Source organism: Manis javanica, chromosome 15 (genome assembly GCF_040802235.1).
Source record: "Manis javanica isolate MJ-LG chromosome 15, MJ_LKY, whole genome shotgun sequence".
Classification (NCBI taxonomy): domain Eukaryota; kingdom Metazoa; phylum Chordata; class Mammalia; order Pholidota; family Manidae; genus Manis; species Manis javanica.
This window is the reverse complement of record NC_133170.1, coordinates 51,360,976-51,384,681: the sequence shown is the minus strand read 5'-3', so window position 1 is coordinate 51,384,681 and position 23,706 is coordinate 51,360,976. Positions and strand designations below refer to the sequence as shown.

General features: G+C 34.2%; 2 protein-coding genes across 7 annotated transcripts in view; one reads left to right on the top strand and one right to left on the bottom strand.

Moving 5' to 3' along the window:
- The first annotated feature begins 625 nt into the window (after positions 1 to 625).
- Positions 626 to 23,662, top strand: AZI2 (5-azacytidine induced 2). 2 transcript variants are annotated; one of them, XM_037008600.2, is made up of 8 exons: positions 626 to 838; positions 2,302 to 2,427; positions 2,895 to 2,994; positions 4,067 to 4,215; positions 8,603 to 8,661; positions 13,891 to 14,009; positions 21,835 to 21,917; positions 22,687 to 23,662. In XM_037008600.2, the coding sequence occupies exons 1-7, from the start codon at positions 626 to 628 to the stop codon at positions 21,894 to 21,896; spliced, it is 828 nt and encodes a 275-aa protein (XP_036864495.1). In that variant the 3' UTR covers positions 21,897 to 21,917; positions 22,687 to 23,662. The 2 variants fall into 2 exon arrangements, with proteins under 2 accessions (XP_036864495.1, XP_017514123.1); XM_017658634.3 differs by lacking the exons at positions 21,835 to 21,917; positions 22,687 to 23,662 and adding an exon at positions 16,215 to 18,295.
- The window catches only part of CMC1 (C-X9-C motif containing 1), an 86,586-nt gene continuing 83,413 nt past the window's right edge, over positions 20,534 to 23,706 (bottom strand). For all 5 annotated transcript variants that reach the window (XM_073222893.1, XM_073222894.1, XM_073222895.1 and 2 more), the window contains one exon: positions 20,534 to 20,803. In XM_073222893.1, the coding sequence (XP_073078994.1) occupies positions 20,683 to 20,803 (121 nt within the window). In that variant the 3' untranslated portion in view covers positions 20,534 to 20,682. The remainder of the gene's footprint in view (positions 20,804 to 23,706) is intronic.

Here is a 23,706-nt window from a genome sequence, read left to right as displayed (position 1 = left end):
CTTTGTTTTTTACTGTGAATGTACAAGAAATATCAGTTACTGATATGGGAAGAATATAGAGTATGCACTAAAATTTCAGTAATTGTATGTTGTAATGAATTGTGTTTAGGGAATTTTTGAAAAATTATAATTTGGGAGCTATGAAACTTACTACTTATATCTAAGAGTGAAATGTTGATGAGGAAGAAATAACATGAGTATATAGAGAGTTCAAAAATTTTTATCCTATTTACAAAAATGGTATTTCACAACTTTTGATAAAACTTAATGATAGGTTAGATTATGGGATTAAATGCTTTACAGGTATCAATTCATTTAATACTCTTAAGAACTCCATGAAGTAGTTGCTATTATAATCATACTTTATAAATAAAGAAATTGAGGCAGAGAAGTTAAGCAACTTGCCGAAAGTCACGTAGACACCAAGTAGTACAGCTTGGATCAAACCCTGGCAGTCTGGGTCCAGGTCCATGTTCTTGAACCCCTATGCTGTTCTGCCTATAAAAGCAATAGGAGTTTTTAAACATTGCCCTGTATTCACATTGTTCTAAATATCCCTTTTTTTCTGCTTATATATTCCATGAGACATTTGTAGTTCTTACTTTTATTCTTTTCAATAGCTGTCATGGATGCACTGGTAGAAGATGATATCTGTATTCTGAATCATGAAAAAGCCTATAGGAGAGATACAGTGACTCCAGTCTCAGTTTATTCAGATGAGTCTGTTGCTTCACATTTTGCACTTGTTACTGCATATGAAGACATCAAAAAACGACTTAAGGATTCAGAAAAAGAGAATTCTTTCTTAAAGAAAAGAATAAGATTTTTGGAAGAAAAGGTAATTTGCCTTCATTATGTTTTTTGATATAAAGATTAATTCAAAGTATTTGAAATTTTAAATACTTTCCTGTCCTGTCTTCCATGTTGTACTACATTTCCTAGGGTAATTTAGTGCTAATCTCAAAACCCTGAGCAATGTACTTACGCTGTGCTTCACATAGTCTATGCTTGGTGTATATTTGTAGAGTAACATTTAATAACATTCTAAATATTTTCATCTCTTTTTTCAGATTGCCTTACCTTCATAGCCAAATTTTATTCAGGATTTTAAAATCTGTACAAAAAGTTTTATACCAACAAAGGAAATTAAGTGTTAAAGGAGGAAGCTCCTTTTGTTGTAATGTACTTAAAGTGGTACTAAAATGTTTACAGATGTCTTCACCAGGACTGAAATTTCACCAGGACTGACGTCATCTTTACCTCAGCCTTCTTTTATTCTTAAACTTACAAAATAATGCTTTTAAACTGATAAGCCCAGGTCTTCTGTTTACCTTTTTTATGCAGAAACTTGAAACTCCTAAATGTTACAGAATATATAAGCAAGATTGCTGATTTACTTATAAATCATCAGATGTACTTAGCTTTGTGTATTGGGAAAGCTTCATTACTCATCCATTTATTTTTGAGTTTTACAGTTTTAACTTAGTTTATGTTAATTCAGATCAAATCAATGTGTTTGTATTTTACAAACAGCAGCTTCCCCAAAGGGGGAAGGAAATAAATTCCTAGCAACTAAGGAAATAAATTACTTGTTACAGAAACCTAAGAATGGGGCTTAGTACAGTTAGATTCATTTGGCGGCAGTAAGAAAAGGGGAGTCAATTGTAAAAATAATTAAAATTTTGTTGTATTCATATGAATTTACTTTAATGGTGATAAAATAAATTTCTGATATACTGCTGTAGAATGGGAAAAGATAACATTTTGGAGCTTACTCGTAATTATGTTTATTTTAAAGCTTGGTAGAAGAATGTGATTTCATATAGTTAACACTGGAAATATTTCTGTACTTTGTGGCTAAAAATCCTCTTGCTTCCTTTTCTGGAATAATATGGGATATGACGAACTAACCTAACATCTATGCCTTAAAAAATCAAGTATACCTTAACCTTGATAACTTTTTCTGATGATGGAAGTAAAATACTATTGGCTTGGAAAACACCTAAGAACTATAAAAGAATGATGTACTGTGTTTTAGTATGATGAATTAATATAAGACATATACTATAAAGTATAAAATAATGATTAATAAAAGCATAAAATGGAAGATTTAAAAATATATCTTTTTTTAAATTTTTTAGTCAGTAAAGCTTATTTGTGTGGAAATGAAATGTTCACTTAATTATAGTCCTTGCTTCATTCCTGTATTACAGTGATTATAATAAAATGTGGAGCCTTAAAGACTTATTTTTTTATGTAGAATACCTTCTTAAGTTTATGCTTCTAATTTTATACCATTAGCTTGTAGGAACTCGATTAGATGAAGAAATAAGTTCTGTGGGAAGAGAGCAAGTAAATAAGGCCTACCATGCATATCGAGAGGTTTGCATTGATAGAGATAATTTGAAGAGCAAGTTGGATAAAATGGTAAGTTGGTTTGGAGAGAATATCTATATATGGCATATGAGTTTCCTCCTTCAAGAGGTTTAAAACTAGAAATCTGTGAAATATTTACATTCACTTAAAAGTTGAAAATATGCCAAGACAATAGAAATTATAATAGTAATAGTAATATCTGTAACTTACTTCTGTACAAAATAAATACTTAGTATGTAATGATGTTTAGGATTTAAAAACATCTAATACTATGACCTTATTTTGAAAAGTTATGACCTGATAGAATTTGTCACTGTGTTTACAAAAAAAAAAAAAGCCAGTGAATAAGTATGTCCAAAGTCAGAAAAAAAGAAAAGATTAGTGAAAAACTGAGTTCATTTTTTCACCTTGCTTTTAAAAGCCTAGGATAAGTTTTCAGTATTAACTAAAATTTAATAGATAATACCAAACTATAGATTTTTATTGAATGTAATTTGGCATTTTCCCTACTTAACTAGAATAAAGACAACTCTGAATCTTTGAAAGTACTGAACGAACAGCTACAATCTAAAGAAGTAGAACTCCTCCAGCTAAGGACAGAGGTGGAAACTCAGCAGGGTATGCCACTGACTTGTTATGAATCTTCTAATAGAGTTAAACATTTTCCATTTATGTGTTATATCATTGATCAGTTTTCTATATCTGTATGTTAAGGCCTTACCTTATTTTTTTTAATTTTTAGGCTTTTATTAATTTCTCTGTTGTGGTTTTGCAAAATGTCAGCTCCTTTTAACTTTTCTTCAGATATAAATTACATTTTTCACATAGAAAATTTGATGATTTTTATTCAGGGCTAGTTTGTGATGAAATAGATGAAGAAACCTCTTGCCTCAAAGCCTCTTGCCCACTGGTATGTCCTGGCTTCTCCTTCCTAATGATCTGTTGCCCCACTATTAGACACACTGTCATAGAGTAGTTATAATTTTTTTTTTAATACCTGGAGGTTGTTAAAATGTGCAAATGAGATGCTGGGGTAGGAAGTTAGGTCTGGGGGATATGTGTATTAGTCTGTTCCCAGGAACATTCTGATGAAACCAGCTGAAGAGTTTGGTGGGAGGCTGAGGTTAGCTATTTTACAGTAGCTGGTTTCAACTTTTTCTAGGGAGAGACTAAAGAACTAAGTTAATGATAAGTCAGTATTCAGTTGTATTGAGTTTCTACAGTGGAATGCTTGTGAATAAAATATTTTGACATCATGTTCTAGGCCTGGTATTCAAACTTTGTAATCTCTTAAGGCACTAGATGGAGGGATTGGCTTAATGAGCCTCACTTGACTCACTTCATTTAATTTTTATCACATTTTAACCTTGACTTCAGAAACAGATTTTGTCTTGTATATAGTTTCAGCAAATGCTTAATTACTACTGTATGTTTTAAAGTTCCAGACCCACAAATTTGTACTTTAACCTAAACAGAAATCAAGGATTGGGTGATTAATACATTCTAAAACAAGAACTAATTTCTAATTCTCAATAGCATAGATCTTGGGAAGTAATTACTGTTTATTGAGAACGATTTATTATACATGTTTTATATTAGTTTTCTATTATCTACATTTTGCTAACAGTCTTTTTGGAATTGCAACTTATGTAGAAGGCAGAAATAATTTTAATGTCCATCCTTTTTATAGTGATAAGGAATTTAAACCCATCTTCAGCAAACTGGGAGGTAGAAAAATTGAGCTGTGACCTGAAGATCCATGGTTTGGAACAAGAACTGGAACTGATGAGGAAAGAATGTAGCGATCTCAGAATAGAGCTACAAAAAGCCAAACAAACGGTACTGCAGAATTATTAAATTAAGAAATTCAGTATTCTGTGTGTATCATATGCAGGGTTTAAAATTATTAAATCATAGAGTTAATATAAATTGTGACTACTGAGAGTGTTACATTCTCTGAAAAATTCACCTTCATCTTGCCCTTTAATCATTTTTGCTAAAATTTAATATATACTTATAGCATAATCCCATAATTATATAATTTTGTTGTTTTAGAAAAGCCAAATTTTGAAAAGCTTTTTTTACTTACTAAATCTGTTCTTTCAGAGTCCCTTGCCTTCAGTTTTCTTAAGTCATTTTTTCTCTGTAAAGTTTAAAGAGACTTTAAAAATTTAAAAATTTCCTCTTTTATTTTTAACTAAATAATGTAGGCAACATGACAACCTGATTTTTGGAATTAAGAAAAAAATCTTTACAGAATCTACTACTTTTCAGATGTCTAATACTTTTGGGGCAAATTTAATTTTCAGCAAAAAGCTGAGAATTCAAGAACTTGGGGGGTGGGGGAGAGAGCAAGATAGAACAACCCTGCTGAGCTGCTAAAGTGTGGTTAGCCTAAAGTCATCCACAGAAGCATAAGTTGCCTCTCAAGTTCTCACCAAAACTCTGTTTAGTAAGACCTTACATTGGGTTAGATATAACAAGAGTGAATAGATGTTTTCACATGCCATGACTGGTAGTGCTGAAGATAAAAGGAAGTGATAGAGAAGTAGGGGAGTGTGAAAGCAACACACCAAATGCAACTTTAAAATAGTTACAGGAAATTGAAAAGCTCAGTAGTCTGGAGTCAGATAGCCATTATGTACACTATATACCCTCATATATTTCAAAGGTAACCAGTTAGATAATTCTTCCTCAACTCAACCATTTTGCCCATCACAGAATCCCAGAGCTGTTTAAGGAGTGTGTCACCTACTTACAGTTCCTCTGGTACGCCACTAACCAAAAAAACTACTTCCATGCCTCCTGACTGCCAGCTAAGGGTCTGACCCTGAATCCCAAATGTCCTTAGATGGAGCTTGTAGTTCTATCTTGTGTAATGCAGTCTTCTTCAAATTTGGGTGAAGAATGAACCAGTCGTTAAGAGTAATACAGCATTCTGCCTTGGCTTTAACCAAATGAATTCCTCTGAACTGGACAATGAGAACTTGCTTGAGTGCCACCAGGCCTGACAAAGGGAAACTCTTACTACAAAAATTACTGTCAATTCCTGTTAGAGCAAAAATAGTTTCGTATTTGGGATTGAAGGTTCATTTTCCCAGCTTTGAACCTGTGACCAGGTATCACAGTTCCTTCAAAACCTTCTAGCATCCTGTCCCCCAAGGCCAGTCACCATGGCCCCTGGGAGGCTTCTTTTAGAAATATGTGCTTGCAAGAAAAGATTTGCACCTTGAAGCTCTGAATGATAGTTGTCAGTATATACATTTTGTTTGAAAGATTAATTTGGTAGTTTTTATACTTGATGGACATTTCCTTATAGAGTAGGAAGTAAGAAACTACCACAGAATCATAAAAACTTGGCTCACAGTTGTGGTGTTGCTTATTAACTATGTAACATTGGGAAAGTCATTTAACTGTTCCAAACTTGTTTTCTATAAAGTAGACATTTATTTTTAATATTCATGGCAGCTTTATCTATAATAGGCAAAAACTGGAAACATCCTTCAATGGAAGGAACAACCATTAGTAGATGTAAACTTTAGATAAATCTCAAGGAAATTAGTATTGAGTAAAAAATTCCAAACCTAAAAGTTAATGTATTATATGATTCCATTTATATAACATTCTTTTTAAAAAAAATTTTTTTTGTATTAAGATAAAGTATACAAATCCTAGTGAACAGCTTGATGAATTTTGACATGTGTATACACTCACATAAACATTGCCTAGATCAAGATATCAAACATTCTGCTTTCCCCCTTCACCTGTTTCTATACAGTGGCCATTTAAATACCATTTTTTTCACGGTGGTTGAATTAGATAATATGTAAAGCAGTTAACCACAGCGCCTAGTATAGTGTATTTACTATATAACTGCTTTAGGTATAATTTAGGGTGATTCAGAAAAGTAGTGCTTTCAGTTGTGTGTGTGACATAGTTTAGGTCTTACTAGTTAACTCTTCCACTAGATGGTGCCAGGAGATACATTTGCTTGGTTTATTAGAAATAGACTTTGCAAGATGGTAGAAACTTTGGACATCACTTTTCTTTTACTGCTGCTGAGATTGAATCTGAGACACTAAGAAACTAAAAGTTGAAGGTGAGGGAAAGGAGGAATTTTTTTTTAATGGATTTAAGATATAGTCCTCACATTCATAGAACTTACTTAGCCAGGGGGACGGGAGATTTAGAGTAAAAAATAAAGAAATGAACCAGGAAAAGGAAGAGTGGAAATGCTAATACCAATTATCAAGGGTTCCCAGTTGAAATCTTGATGTTGTGAGATGTGTACTTTTACATCTTGTTTCAAAGGTGTTCTTTATCAGAGTCCTCTTGGCTATGGGAATCAAACAAGCCAAAGAGAAAAATTTATGTTCACATTAATAATCTTGCTTATATCTACTGTAGACATATTAACAAATGTTTTTAAGATTTTACTTTCTGTGAAACATATTTTACAACACCTTCTGAAGTGTGAAATAGCATCCTACTTGGATATAATAGTGTTTTTTGGTTTTGTTTGTTGATTTTTTCTCAAGTAGTGAACTCAGTTGATTAGTGTTTGATATTAAAAGAGGTCAAGGTTCCAGGGTCAGTTCCCCTCTGGGCCTTTTAGGCTTTCTATATCCCTCAATATTCCAGCCATTTATATTCAGAACAGTTTATCCTTTGAGAAAAACACAGTAGGACCCAAGAGGTATGTCAGAAACAGTAAAATGGAGTTGGTGTACCTAATAATAGCCCATTTAGAGATTCACAGTGTGCTGTAGTATATTAAAGGTTCTAAGAAGTCCTGCTGTCTAGGAACCTGTTTAACTTAGCAATGTTTCCTAGTATTATGTAGCCATGGGCCCGTTTTCCTGTGAAACTGCCATATCATTCGGCAATAGTTGGGAAACATCCATTACTGCCTATAATACGGGCAAGCTGATGACTGGCCAAGGACAGGGTCTTTGAATATTAGAGTCCTTTCTTTTGTGCTTATTTCTAATTTACATTAGATTCTTCTGAATTACTGAGTGGGAGCTGGAAAAATGCTTTCCCATCCCAAACTGTCAGATTTTTCAAAAAATATCATTGGCTTTAAAAATGAGAAAGGTTTCTAATGTATTTACATGTTTACATTTACACTAATTAAAATGTATATTTTTAATTTATGATACAAAGAAACTAAAAGTGACCTTTTCTGATTCCTTCATTTTCCTATGGAGAATAAGAAAAATGTCCAAGGTCATGTGCTTTGTTATGGTCAGACCTTCCCTAATTCATGGGCCAATTCTGTTTGCCCTTTCTGTAAGGCTAACTGATATGCATCTTAATTGTTTTTAGTTGGTATTTTCTGATTAGCGATCCAAAAATGCTCTAGCTCCTATAATAGGAATTATTTTGATATTTCACTCTCCTTAGTTCAGAGTACTTCATGAAGTCCTTTTGCAGCTTTTTAATGGTCCACATTAAAACATATCATTTAGATTGTAAATAAGGAACAGTAAAATTAAACACTTTTTCTTTTTCAGTTTATACTGGCTACTTCTGCCATTAGAATTAGTCATTTTTGTGAAATTACCTGTTATGGTCATTTTTGTTACAGATCTTTAAATGAGAATGTACTGCAAACAAGTCTGTTATAGAGTTGTCCTAAACATACTAGTCCACTTTTAAATATCTTTTATAAGTTCTTTGTTTCATATCTGTAATCTAAACTACTAAAAGTACATAATAAGAAGTCTTTGGCCTATCATTTTCTTGCTTGTGGTAGAGGAAGTTTATGCTGAACTTTTTAAAACAGTAACCTGTTAAATTTTTATACTTTTTTGTAATAATACTAAAAAGTGAAATACTAAAAAACTTCCATTTTCTTATGTAATTCATTCAGGTGTACCTTGAATAAACAGTAGTTTGATACTTTTGTTACCTTTGTTTGAATAGAGAGTTCAGATTGTTGTCTTCAGAAATATATTTTGTAAGACTCTTTAGTTCTTTTATGTGAGAGCAATTTTATTCTTTAAAGAAAACTAAAGCATTAATAACTTTAGATAATTGGAAGTGATTTAGAAATATACAGGTTTGGATGTATTTCATTAAAATTGAATATAAAGTCTAGTTTTATGCTGTATATAGTTATAGATGTGTTCATAAACCTGAAACATGTTTCTGGTAATAAATACTGAGGATAAATGGAATGTCACAATTACAACTTTTAAACTTCTCTTTAAATAAATGACAGGATCCACCTCAGGAAGACAATCTGAAGAGCAGAGATCTCCACAGATTAGATATTTCAAGGTACAATCTTCAATATTCAAAAATAATACAGCCATCTTCCATAGGCCACTTTGTATAAGTACCTAGATTTCTGTTATGATTTAACCTTAAAAACAAATGGATACTATTTGGGTACTGCATGTAATTTCATATGATGATAGATTTATTAAAAAATGCTTTACCTGTTTCTTAACAATAGGCTTGAACTTAGGAAGGTGTATATTGTGATGCCTTAAGCTTTTGAACATTCAGTAATATTTTAGATAGGATTTTAGGGAGCTAGCTATGTATTCTGCAATTAAGTCCCAATTTTGTACTCGAAGATTAAGAATTTCCATATACACCATCACTTTGTCCTAAACCAACATCACTTTGTCTTAACAGCAAACTTGGACCACCTTAGACTTTGGTGTAACAGAATTTTCTTAGGATAAGAACAAAAGACATCAAACCTTATTTCTCAAAATGCGTATCATTTTACTTAAGTAACAAGTTCTGTGTTTTAAATTATCTGATAAATTGTTTCTGCTGCATTAGCATTCCCTCTCTATAGGATACTTTCATCCAGTGAAAAATACTGATTTGACTTCATTATTTGATCATTTGGCTTCCAAAGTTCCCTGGCCTAAATAGTGTAAGTCGTCTCATACCTATTTCTATCAAAATCCTGAGAGAAATGAGCTGATAGGGAACACAATTTGAGGAAGCACCATGTAGCCACTCTTCCAGACACAAAAGTAGGCAGACTTTTCCTAAGAAGGGCCAGCTGTATTTCAGGCTTTATGGGCTCTACAGTCTGTCTTGCAACTACTCAACTCTGTCATTCAAACCGTATTTCTGTTGTGCCTTCAACTTTTATCTAAATTTACAGCAAGGAAGTTTTTCCTTTTAAACAATGTGTCTAGCACAGTGTCTTTGTAAGTTATTTCTGGACACTGTCTTCTTTGTCAGTTACCTCCTTTTCTCCTATCAGCCTAGGTTTCCCCTTATTAATTTTGCTGTATTGGTCATTTTTATAAGCCTCTTCATTTTTGGGAAGGAGGGAACAAATATTTTAGAATCAGAGTAAGTCACATAAAGGGGACTATTTTATATATTACAAATACATGATAAAGAATGGGACTTCTGCTTCCATTCATGGGATATTTTACCTAAGTTTACATAACCACTTCTACTGAGAGTAACTTGAAAAGTCCCCAACCCCACCCCTACCAGTGTGTATTTGAAGGTATCATATGACTAACAAGATAGTGAAAAATCTTGATGTTAGGATTTGGAGGAGGATGAAGGCCCAAGGCAGTGAGTCTAGTTCAGGGGTCTTTGGAGCTATATAATTAGGGCTTCAAAGTGCAGTTTTAAATTCTCTAAAACTCAGTGTTAATTCAGAGCATCAGCTGAGAGAAGCAGCTTTTAGGAAGAACTGCCTTCAGTTCAGTGTAAAAGCTACTGTATGCTAAAGTACTATAATTACAGCATGTCCTAATGGCTCCCCAGTGCTCAGCTACACTTGGGTTTTTTTGCACATTCGTTTGCATGTATCTTACGTAAGCAGTGTGGATTGAAGACTGATTAGGTTTCCCTCTTCTGGTTAGCAACTATAAAACTAGTGGCCAAACTTGTGGCTTACCCTTTGTAAACTTTGCATCATGCATTTTTTTTGTATGGTAAACTTTCCTAACTGCATTTTGTCTTGTTCTTCCTTCATCTTATCATTTATACCTATTTCCAGTTCTATTAATGTTTGTAACTTAACCTCATCTACTTTTAAAATGGAACAATTCAGATGATAAATTGCATTTATTGTAATAGGGAAAAGCACATATAAATGTTTCCGTAAACAGTTAGATATTCATAAGGATTTTAAATTTTTTTTAGTTGGAAAATTCCCTTGTCCATATTGCCAGGCAAATGAGGTACTATATTGTTTCCCTAATAGAGTAACCCTTCTAATTACTAGAGGCTTTTTATGTGGTACTCACTGTCCACACATCACTTAATAGTAATAGCCTTGCCTATCAGAAGTTTGGCCAATGTCCTGCCAGTATAGTTTTGCCATTAGCTTTGGATGTTGCCCTCAATTTTTAACCCAGATCTAGGTACAGGGTAAACTGTTACTGTGGAACTTCTTAAGGTATAAATCTTTGCTTTAGAAGATATGGATTAGTTTAGTGTTTTTCAGACTGTGCTGTGTTCTCGTTGATCATGAAATTTTGTGAGCTAAGACAAGCATATTAAAAAATATGGAACAAAACAGAATAGAACACACACCAAGGGTGGATTATGCATAATAAGGAAGTATGGTTTCTCTTGTTTTCTTTGGGTTACAGTGTGAAATAATTGCTCACTGTGCCTGAAAATTAAAAATGTTTGAAAGACTCTTGTTTTGGAGAATCACAGTTGTTAGTGTATAGACATTTCTAAGTCTCTAGCTCTTGGCTAAGACTGTCCCATACTTTCAGTTCCTTTGGGGAATGTTAATAGTTCAGTAAATTTTCAAAAGCTAAAGAAAAACATGGATGGGTGAAGTAAAAACTCAATTAAATAGATTTTTCTTATACAAGAAATACTCATTTCAGTATTAATGTATAGTGTCAATTAAGAAAACTGGCCTTTTACACAATTTTACTTTATGAGCAGAACATGTACCCCCTCCTTGAGATGTGGATAAGCAGGTTTCATTACATTTAAAACCAAGAGGTGTGGGCTTTTGTGCTGGGGTTAAGAAGGTTGTGTTGGCAGTCAGTCATTAGACTGGTAACTGTATTGTAGGTCCTTGGTGAGTTCATGATCAAGATGGTGGTGGTGATGATGGTATGAAAGATGTTACGAAGGGCAGCAGTCAGTCATTAGACTGGTAACTAAAAGATGGCTTTGAACAGCAACATATCAGATTAGATTAAGTTCTCCTGAACCCATTTCATATTTAAAGTGAGGTTGCCCAGTTTGCCAAGTTGTTGTGAGAATGTGGGTGAGGTACCCAACCCATAATAAATGCTCAAGCATTATAAATTTTTGTTTCATCTATTTTTAAGGTTCTCATTTGGGAGGCTTTAGTGTTACATCTCAATGTTCAAGGACTTTTATGAGTTCTTCGTAGACAGCTTTATATATTACTAGGATATTGGCCTGTGTGGCATTTAAAACTAAGTTCACATTCCCAGCTGTAGGTGAGGGATGAAATTTGTACAGATCTCAAAAATACCTAGATAAGTTTTGGAATTTTGTTAAAGATTTGCCAATGAAAACTTGTTTTTCCAATCTCTTTTATAATATTTAAACATTTTGTTCAAAGAGATAGAACTAAAAATTAGTTTTTAACACACTTTGAGGAGTACATATAGTACTTTAATATTTGACTGTGAAGTGTAAAATAACTGCCAGTACATTCTTATCCACAAGGGGGAGAGCTTGTATTTAGTAATAATTCTTAGTTTTATATCTGTAGTTTTCATTTCAGGTGACATTAGAAGCAAAAGAAAAAGATCAGATGTATGTGAAACTCGGTGACCTCCTTTTTAGCTTATTTTATGCAGTCTTTATTAAACAACTGAAAAATGTGTATTAGACACTACTTGAACACCTCTATTTTACATGCTTAGCTATTTTGAACGATTAAATAATGTATATGATATTCCAGTATCCGAACACTATCTTGGGTATTTGTTTAGCTTTTCTCTAAGTCAGGTACTGATTTACCATCTCATGTCAATAATTAAACACTATTTTAAAACTGTATTAGTCATATCATGACTTACTTGCATGCATTAGCACATGTACTGTGTTGACACTTAATTGCTTTGGAATGTAACTCTGGAAAGCATACTGAATGCCCAGAATTGCATCAAGGAACCAGCAACTCTTCACACTTAGGCAGGTTTCTATGTGAAACATTCATTGCAGCATCCAATGTTTACTGGTGAAGTAGAGGTGGTTAACTAATTTTTGTGAAGTAATTATTTCACACCTATCAAAAACCTGCAAAAAGCCCTGTGATTTTTAATAGACTGCTAGTTCACAAATGACATTTACATTAGACTAAAACAAGTGGATTTTTCTCAAAAGCAGTATAGAGTTTATTCTGCTGCTTCTGTTGAAAGAATTGTAATCTGAGTGGAGTGGAAATATTTTGACAAAAAGGTATGTAACCTTACCTAATTCAAAAAAAATCTGTTTTTTAATACATCTGGTACTTGTGTTACTAGAATAGGATGTTAAAATTAGATATCAAGAGTGTTACTTTTGAAGTTTGCTTAAAGGTTTTGGTTTAAAGCTAGATAAAAATTGAAGCATGAAGTGACATTTGCCTAATTTCATTATTAAAATTACACTAACATCTTTAAGAGGCATTAATGGTCATTTTGAATACTAATGAGACAAGTTCTTACTTTTAATATTTTATGTATTGTACAGCAAAGCAAGGATGATGATTTCAGTTTACTTAGTTGGCAATTTAAGAACCTTAAAAAAGAAAATCATGAATATCCATGTGATGTTTAATGGAAAGTGAAGCTTGTAAAAATTACGTTTAATATAACTAATTTATCAGATAGTTGAGGCACAGTACGTTTTTAAATAGAAAAATTAAAGAGGCATCTGAAGTTTTTATTTCTGTTTCATATAACCCTCTCTGGCTTTTCCCTTACCAGGAAATCTTCTGGCTCTTCATGTCTTATGCTGTCATGTCACATTGGTTTAGAACCAACAATACGAGACAGCCCAGTCATACATAAAAGAAAGGAATGCATGAAACGTAAATTTTATTTAATGTAAGCTTGGGCATAAATTCAGCAATTGGTAATAGAGTTTCAGTTCAACACATCAAAACAGAATAATCAAAAGATAAATACAAATTTAAATCCATATAGGAATGAATGTCACTTTACTCCTGAATATTTGCAGATGAGGAACATACTCATTATTAACTGTGTTAACACCATTGCACATTATGGGCTGTGATAAAATCTCAATTCTGAGAAAAGAACTTCAAGAAACTCTCAAAATACTCCTTTTCTTAATATTGTTTAATACAGTCATTAGAAATAAAGTCAAAGTTGTTATGAATAAGGTCTTTTTACATATTATAAGGTTCTAATTAAATATATTTCAGTTATGAAGTGAGGAAGTTTTAGCTTATATGATCTCAAAACTAATTTGAGCAGAAATGCAGATATGCTCATATATATTTTTAAATTATTCCTTTCTGTCCATAAAGAGAATAACAATTAGCTTTTTTTTTAACCTGTATTTCAGTGACAATATGCAAAATGCATACTGGGAACTAAAGAGAGAAATGTCTAATTTACATCTGGTGACTCAAGTCCAAGCTGAACTACTAAGGAAACTGAAAACCCCATCTGCAATCAAGAAAGGCAAGTCGGTATTTGCCAGAAACCACTGATTCCAGCCAAACTGCTTGAGAGCAACTGGCTATCCTATCTTATCAAAATCTCATCAAATGAGTTTGATAAGCCAAAGTATATACAGTATGTTTGCAGCCGACCCATATTCTGCTTTGGCTTCAGTCTCATGCTGGTCAGTTTCACACATAAAGGTGTTGCTGATGTGTTTTTCTTCAGTACTGTATTCTTTTCCCCTTGTGGCTTTTCTCTCAGCCAAGTGTTATTTATGTGTATGAGGCTGAGGTGTTAAGTTTGCTCTAGTTGACCTTTTACCACAACTACTTCATATATTTAAAAAAAAAAAAAAAGGCACCAAGATACAAAAGCTATTTTTCATTCCAGTGCTACAGAATACACCTGAAAACCTAGCTCTTTAAATTTTGAAAAATTTAAATTATTTTGAAAAAAATAACTGATTATTTGGTTGTTTACATTTTTTTGTAAACTTGATTTCTCTCTCCATATAGGATAAATTGTCTCAAATGGAGACTAGGTATTATCCCCTATCTATTCCTTTTCACTGAACAAAAATTTTCATGCTTTACCTTTCATACTGAATGACTGACTAAACTTTGAGTTTTGTGTTAACTAGTAGTGGCTACTTTGCCAAAGCTGTTTTTATATCTCAAAGGAAAAACGGTGTGCACTTGTATACTGTATTATTATATGATAGCTGTGTTTCTGAGAAGTTACATAATATAAATTTGAATGCCCTAAAATTTACTTTTTGAAGGAATGACTTCTTATAAAGAATAATCACCATCTAATTTAAAATTATTTTTTGTACCTCAGATTGTCCCTGAAGAGGGCAACAAGAGAATTGTATTGTAAATAGGTCTTAGGAATGTTTTTTAGTAGGGAAAATGTTGCACATTATGAAGGAAAACTAAATTCAGAATTCTTATTTCTAGAGTTACTTATGAGTCAGACAAAATAACACGGTCCTTTGGCATGCCCTAATTTAACGTGGTTCATTTTGTTCTCACGTTTTCTAGGGTTATGTATGAGGCAACTACAAGTAGATGATAGAAATAAGACTTCTCTTGAAAGGTACTCAGTAATTTTGCAGTGAGTTTGCAGTGTCTTCGTGGTTTATATAATATAATAAAGGAGAAATGCTCTTTCCATATTTGGAAATGGCTCATTCTTGTGTCTTTTCTGAGCTGATGAATGGCAAATCTGGTGATTTGCACTCCAAGTTTGCTAGCATTTTTCTTACCACAGTGACAAGCTCGAGGCCACCACTCCTCACAACTGAACGCCATGCACTAAGGAATACAGATGAGACTAGATCACCTTAATCCTGACCTACATGTCACCCTTAAGCTGAACTCTGTTACTTTCAAGTCTCCTTCTATCCTTCCTCCCAAGAGAAAAGGCAGTGAGCATATTTTATCATGTGGCTCATTTTCCTTCTAATACTGTCAAGAGTCGAGTTTTAGTTACTCTTGGCATCCTTCTTGGACTCAGAATTCTGCTCTGGTAGGTTGAATTGGAGGTGGGGGGAAGGCTTATACTACCATTATGTTGACTCCAACTAAGTAGTAGCCTTAGAGCACCTGCTCTCTAAGCCATTACATATATATTAAACACTTTTTTTAAATACTTGATCTATTATTATGACCATTATGTGTTTTACAAGAGACAGGATTATTTTATCAATTTTATTTAAACTTGTAAGTCACAATTATTTCAGAAAAAAGTTTACTTTTGGACAACCCATGGGAGAAAAAAGATTTGAATAAGGACAGTAGTAGTATATTTAACAAAAAATTACTAAACTTAAGAACAGCTTAGTCTCCACTGACACATGAATAGGATCTTTACTTGCATTTCAACTTTATTGGTTTCCAACTTTAAAATATGAAATTCATCTTAAGAGTTCTGTGATACAGGGGGACAAGTTTACTGTGTCTATTTGTAAATGAGAGTTTGACACCTGGAGCAATTACGTGATTTACCTAAAATCACAATGTCATGTCAGTAAATAGCTGATCCAGGATTAGGACTAGATGATTTGTCATTTTTCTTCAATTCATGGTCTCCAATGATCACATCAATTTGGAAGATTAACTTTATTTCCAGTTCTAGATTCAGCCAAATTACTGAAGTGTTACCTGTTTTATGGTCACAAATGCCAGGACAGCTAACACTCAACCTGTGCTTGCTTTTTAGCCTGCGCCCCAGGAGGATGTGTGGAAGACCCTGGGAAAGACAGCATGAAGCCACAGTGGACAAATTTTACTGCAACACACATAAGACAACCCCCTCTCTCACCAAATGGCAAAACTCTTGGTCATACCACATCTTCCCCTCTACTGGGAGAGAGAAAGGTTTTATCAGAGAAAGCAGTTAACCAGTTGTGGACAGATAATGAGCAATCCATTCTTCATGATGGTACAAACTTTCAGGAACACAACTCTTATGGCAGAAATTCTCTGGAAGACAATTCCTGGGTATTCCCAAGCCCTCCAAAATCAAGTGAGACAGCATTTGGGGAAACTAAAAATAAAACTTTGCCTTTACCCAACCTGCCACCATTGCATTACTTGGATCAACATAATCACAACTGCCTTTATAAGAACTAATTCTGAAGACATACATGGTCTGATCATGAGGTTGCTGTATCTCCCTTCAGTAGTTCTTTTGAGAAATTTAACAAAGTGGATTCTGATTAAACTTTTGCAGAGTTCTTCAGCATACACACTTGCACATACTGTACCATATTATGTAGTTGATTTTCCAGGATGAAAGAGCACTCTCCAGCTCCATATTCTGGCTAAGAATCAGATATATGTTACTGATTAATAGATAAGGTGTTTCAAAAAGAGTTCTACCTTTGATGGTAATTGTAAATTTCTGTCATATAAAGAATGGAGTTAAAAATTTTTAGACATGGTTTTATAAAGCATGTGCAGTACCTAAATATCCATAAAAATAAAGGAAGCCATTAATATCAGAAAAAAATCATGAGTTGCTTTAAGTTTCATAAAGGAGCAAACGACAATGTGAATTAAGTTTTATTTGTTGACCTTATAATGCATAAAGATATGAAAAGTACCATAGATTAATAGTATCTAGATTATTTCATCTCTGTGAGCTGTTGTGTTTCTCAGTTTAAGATTTAAAACTTTTTTAATCACAATGATAAAATTTAGACTTAACAATTTGAATTTTAAGACTTGAAATAACCTGATCATTGAAGCTTACATCAATCAAGACCTAATTGAAAAAAGTGATGAAACAGTTGAAAAATTATGTGTGTGTGAATAAACTTACAATCCTATACATCATCCAATTAGAAATAGGAAGAGCATCACAAAGGATTCCATGTACTCTGTTCCTTCAGTGGTCCTAAATGAAAATTTAAATGTATGTGTAATTATATGAAGTCGTTTTCTTCAAAGGGTCTATGCCTACTTGTTATATAGAACAGTTTATAAGTTAAGACTTTTGAAATGTAACATTTTATTCATTGAGTGATTTTTAATAAACTGAATTAGGAATTTTACTTCTAAAAACCAAGTTCTATACTGTATTGCTACAGTACAATCATGAAATATTCCCAAACTCCTTGATTCTAAGTGATCTATCATTTTTAAAAAGTAGGGAGGTAACAAGAATGGCTTCACATGGAAATGAATCTAAATTCAGGATGGTGGTACTAAGAATATTAGTAATATAATGTATTGCTTGGTGCATACATCTTTTGCCTAAGATAAGGTGTTTCATGCAGGAGGCCTTTATCCTTTCTTATAGTTTCAAATATCTTGAACTCAGTATCTTAGATCTCTTCTATATTAACTGAATAGCATACATACATAATGTTCACCATACACCAGATATTTTTGTATTTCCATTATCTTACTCACTTATTCAGGCTTGTCTGTGATTAATGGAATTGGTGTCAGATGCTGGAATTTATTCTGACCAATGAACACAGCTGACTCAAGGGAGTACAATCTCCTGCCAAGTAATAGAACAAAACCCAATATGCATAAAACAAATACAAGACTCCAGGCTTTAGCTAAAGGAAGCAACTACCTGTGTAATAACAAAGCAGCAGAAACTGTTTCTCATGTGGCTGCATATGCAGGCTATATATTCTGTATGATATACAATTTAGCTTACTGGTTTGCTGTATTTTTAAACCAAGACTGGAAATTTTCCTTTGTAAAGAAAGTAAGTTGTATGAGATAATAGCTTGAATGTTTTGAAAAATGCCAAGAAATAAATTATTTTTGTTTGAAATTGAAGTGGATGTGAAATACTATCTTTGCCTATATATTCCAAGGTCAGGTATTAATTGTTAGTTGTTAATTTGATGCATATAACATAAACCAGTCTTCTGAGTGGAGAAAATGCTATTCCATCTACACATTACGGTAGGTATCAAACAAGTACACTTTCTAGAAAGTCAATGGTTGATGTTTTTAACAGCTTAAAGTGCTAAATAAATAAGATAAAAGACTATTAAGGAAAGATAATTTTTTTTACCCAACCATAAATTTTTAAATGTACACTTTATGATCATCTCTTTTACATAAGATTCAAAGAGAAATGAGAGAATGGCCCATCTACTTTGTTGACTTCTTTCTAGTCGAAACTTGCTTCAAAGGGCTTCCCTTAAAAATTTCCTTACTCTTTAGATCTTTATACTGGTAACCCAATTCAACACATCCATACAGCTCAAAAGAATCAAGAGAACAACTAACAACAAAAAAGCTACTTACTCCTTCCTCTCAATCCCCCCTATTAAATAAAATTTACATCTTCTCTAAAAGGAAACTTGGGTTCTGCCAAAATGAAACCTGATTCATAGAGCAGGGACAAACCTACATGAAACGCTAGAAAACCAAGTATAGGGGAAAATTCAGACTTAACTGAAGAACCAAATCATGTGAAAACAAAGTAATGATCTTATCCCAAAAGGCTACTTGGAGAAGGTAGATCCTAAGTAGTAGAAAATCTGTAGACTGTTGCTTAACAGAATAATATCAATAGAGGCATGAGTGAGCAAGCCAGACAGCTGAGGTGAGTGTACCTCAGAAGGAAAAAGACTTGAGTGTGGCTTAGCACTGATATTCTAAGAACTATGATGAACAGTTTTTGACAAAAAGAAGGATGAAGGTATTATGCTCTATAACCTAACCAGTCTATGCCTATGGGGAAGATGACATCTGTATAAGTGAATCTGCCACATAAAACTGAATTCATCTCTGATTCCCATCAAAATTGTTAGCCACAAATTGTATATATTTCACTGGCTTTTTAAAGTAACTGTTTTGCCTTTTTCTTCATCTGAGTCATTAAAAATGAGTTAATGTCCTGTGCTCTAGGAAATGTACCACCCAAAAGGCCAGCACTTGTGTACCCAAAGGCTCGTTCACCACTATGCTATGTGGTCTCTAGGTTTCTATACCTGCTTTGCTTTTGTCTGCTATAGTAATCTCCCTTCTTTTGATGTGTGGCACGGGAAAATGTGGTTTCTTTGGGTTTCAAAGAAGAGTGAAATAGTTCTTCAAGTGGCTCACTTGAGTAAAGTGTGGAACTTGAACATCCCTTGGTTCTTTAGGTCCTATTTGCTACTTGCTTAGTTTTAAGTCCTTTAAAAACCAGATCTGTTTCATGGGATTGGGGCCAAAGCTGAGTCTTGTCCTAGTAGGTAGTAATTTCTACTTGTGAGTTTAATGAGAACTATGTAATATACATAAGATTTACTTCCCTGGAAACTGCAATGGCTATAGTGAAGAGTTAACAGCTCATGGTGGGGAAGAGGTGAGGGCAGCGGAGTGGAAGCAATTTCTAACATACAAGCTCAACCTGGGACCAAATTATTGCATTTGGAAAGAATTTTTTTACAGTAGCTCCTGAAATCATTACTATTTTACAAAACGGTCGTTCACACATACAAAGACTTTAAAAAATATGGAAATATTTTCAGTAGCCAAATTAACAGGCCAAAGAATGCAATAATAATACATCTTAGGATATTTCCCATCAAAGATACAAGTAAAATTAATTGATGATTAAGTACTTATATCTCTTCATCTGTTTCAAATAAGCTTTAACTACTAATAACAATAATTATTAAAAGAGCATTTATGATGTCTGAGGCACTGTCCTACACACTCTATTTACCTGCAATACTCAGTTAATCCTGACAGTAACTATATGAGACATATTTTCATAGTTGTATACCTAACAAGTGGAAGAACCAGGAAGGATTCTGGTTCATAACCATTCATTCTGCTATACTGCCTAGCTAACACCTTTGAAGGTTGTCCATTCCTGCTTTCCTTTTGTTATTTCTGGCCCCCATGATTAGCCATTAGCCCAAACATTAAAAGAATAATACAGGATTCATATGGAACCCTAAAAATCAGCCTCATTGTTACAGAACAATAGTTGTGGAAAAATTTGTATGAAAAATCCGTAATGAACAGGCAAACTATATACCATTTCACTGTTTACTATCCCATTTAATAAACAACTTTGGAACTTAAACAAAAATCTTTATTTCACATAGAATTAATATTCCGTAATTTGGGATAAAGCAAATAAAACTTCCTTGAGTCCATTATTTCAGGTGATTGTGATTTCCACAAATATTAGAGTTATTGGATATTATTTGAATATTTGCCTACATGCTTGTGGGAAGCTTCTGCAGCCTTTTCTTGCTAGGAATTCCAGTTTTTCTGAATTCTTCCCTTTCCTTCAGGTATTCCATTTTGCACTCTTCATAAAAGTCTGGGTCATTATAGCTACAAGAAGGAAATGAAAATTTCCTTTTAAAGTGAATTTCTTTACAAGCATTTAATATAAGCTTATTTGAAGAATACTTAGACATCAGTTGATCAGGCAGAATCTTTAGTAGACATTTTAGTAACTGTCATAAATACACTGTAAACATTAGGTTACCAAGCCTTTAGTTAAAGAAAGAGGATGGGGGAGCCTGAGGGCTCTTTTTTGAAGAGCACTGTCCGAGGAGCCACTGACATTACAGAGCAGACAAGGAAAAAGTGCACTACAGCTAAGTATACGAAGTGCTAAAACAGGTATGGCCCAGGGCACCACAGAAATGGGGAAGATGTTGGGAAAGGGGAGATTTCAACCAAAATGAAGTGAATTGCACTTTGAAGAACCAACAGAAACACATACAGAAGACACATGAACAAAGACATGAGGAAAAACTGTGACACGTGAACCGCTAGTAAACTGGTACCACTGTGGCAGGTGATATGCACAGGAGGAGAGGCTGGAGGTGAAGCTGGAAAGGGCGAGGCCGAATCACCGAGGGGGGAGCAGAACGCCGTAAGATCAGTCTCGTGTCTTAGATGAACCTGATAGTACGTGACAGGCTAAAAACATAAGGGGCAGCAAGATTAGAGGCAGAGTGTCCAATAAGCCAGACAAGAAATGAGGAGGGCCTATGCCAGAGGAGGAGCACTTGTGAAGGATGACATGGATCCGGGGGAGACTTAAGAAATGAGATCAACAGGAAATAACCAATTAGTTAGGAGACAGAAGATTCTCAATTCTAGACGACCGTATAATTAATTCACAAAGAGTCATGGTGCAGAAGGAGTAAAACGGAGAGAAATGAGAGGGTGGTGGTCACAGTCACTTCATGGAATGTCAATAGTAAAGAACAAAGTGGAGCACTTTCTTATTCAAAGCTGGAAAAAAGTACTATTTCTTAGAGTATTTTAAGACTTGGGGTCAAGTAAAATACTTCCTTAAAAATTCTCTATTCACTTTCAGTAATTGCCACATCCCTCTGTTTCCTTCACAGCATTATCTCCTACACTGAAGCAGCCTCTCACCCTGGCCAGCCCATCCCCCAGAAGAGACTAGAATTTTCTCCCCTTATTTCTGGTAGGTGACAGATAGGACAGTCAGGTGATTAATATTCAGATAACAAGAGCCAACAAATAACAATCAAAAAACAGCTGATATTTACGGAATACCTACTATGTGCCAGGCACTGTGGTGATGTGCATCCACACAGTCCCTGACGACAGCTTCAGGATTAATCACCCATCCCACGGAGAGGAGCTGGCCCGGGCCGCACTGCCCGCTCAGCTGCGGCGGGGTGGGGGTGGGGGGCAGCCCAGGCCACCGCCTCCAGGCCATGCTCCTCTCCACTCTGCTGGGGCACCGCCCCACCTGGACGGAGGGACAATATGCTGAGCTAAGAATGAGGAGTTACTGCAATGGCTGAAACTGAGGTGTGAAGGTTCTTTAATTAACATATAAGAGAATTTAACAAATTCAGTCACATAGAAGTTCAAGAGGTTCACTGTCTCCCTAAACACCTCCTGGGTGCCCTGAGGAAGAGAATGGAAGAGTAGTGAGTCACAGAATGCAGTCTGACTCCTCTTCTGTAAAACACCTAGTGCATGTCCTGGCCTGTAAGGAAGGGCTGCTATTAAATCATTTGTACGTATTACTAACTCAAGAGGAAAAAAAAACATGTGGACTTAAGAGCATGCCTCCTCATCTGTAAAGGTAGAGATTAATCTCTCAAGTATCCAATGACAGCATTCTAAAAAAGTCTATAAATTAAAATGTACTTTCTGTGTCATCAAAAAAGAAAACAAATATAAGATCCAGATAATCACTACTTTCTTTTTATCTAATTCAGGAAATTTCCAACCATGCTGACACATACGCTTCAGAGGCTGAGGAGCAGAACACAGAAGGGAATAACGACTTACCAAAACTAAGATCTGCCAGCCCTCAACAATTCTTACTAAGGCATTCCACATTCTGTCAATCATGTGGGTAATAAAATGTGGGGCAATATAACAAAAAGCACCTGCGTTCAAAGAACTCTGCATATCTTTAAGATTCAAGGAACTACAGCAAAGTATCAATGAACATGATATTTAAGAAGTACAGCTGACCCTTGAACAACAGGGTTTTAATCGCATGGGTCCACTTATACATCCACTTAAATATACTGGAAATTTTTTGGAGATTTGCAACAATTTGAAAAAACATTTTCTTTGTTCTAGCTTAACCTATTTTAAGAATACAGTTTATAACATACAAAACAGTGTCAACAGATTATGTTAGGCTTCCTGCTAACAACAGACAACTAGTAGTTATGCTTTTGGGGAGTCAAAGGCTATATGGGGAGGGTGCCCCGACCCTTGCCATTGTTCAATGTCAATTGTATTTTAAAAATTACTGTGATGAACTACAAAACTCTAAACTTACTTTGGTATCTTTTATTTGATTTACTGCAGCTTTCCTAGGAATTACATAAATCCAAAAGAATCACAAAGCTGGAAGAAGTCTTAGAGATAGTCTCATTCAGTACTTTTTCATTAAAAGAGATCATTAATAAGCCATTATAATATACTCTATAGATCAACCTGTTCACGAAAAGGAATGTGTTAAACCATATGAAAATCATGTATTTCCATTTGCTGACCTCTTATTTTTTAGTGAAATACAATGCGGACCCATGTAACTTGAAAAGACCCTTCATAAGTATGTTGTATTGCCTAATCTTCAACAAACTGCAGTTTTAGGCTCAGCCAACAATATGACAGATTTAGTAGAAGTACAGAATATATTACATGTAAGGAGTTAAATAACATACTCTTTTCTAGTACATATATTGCACACACAACATAAAGAAGCACAAACACTGAGG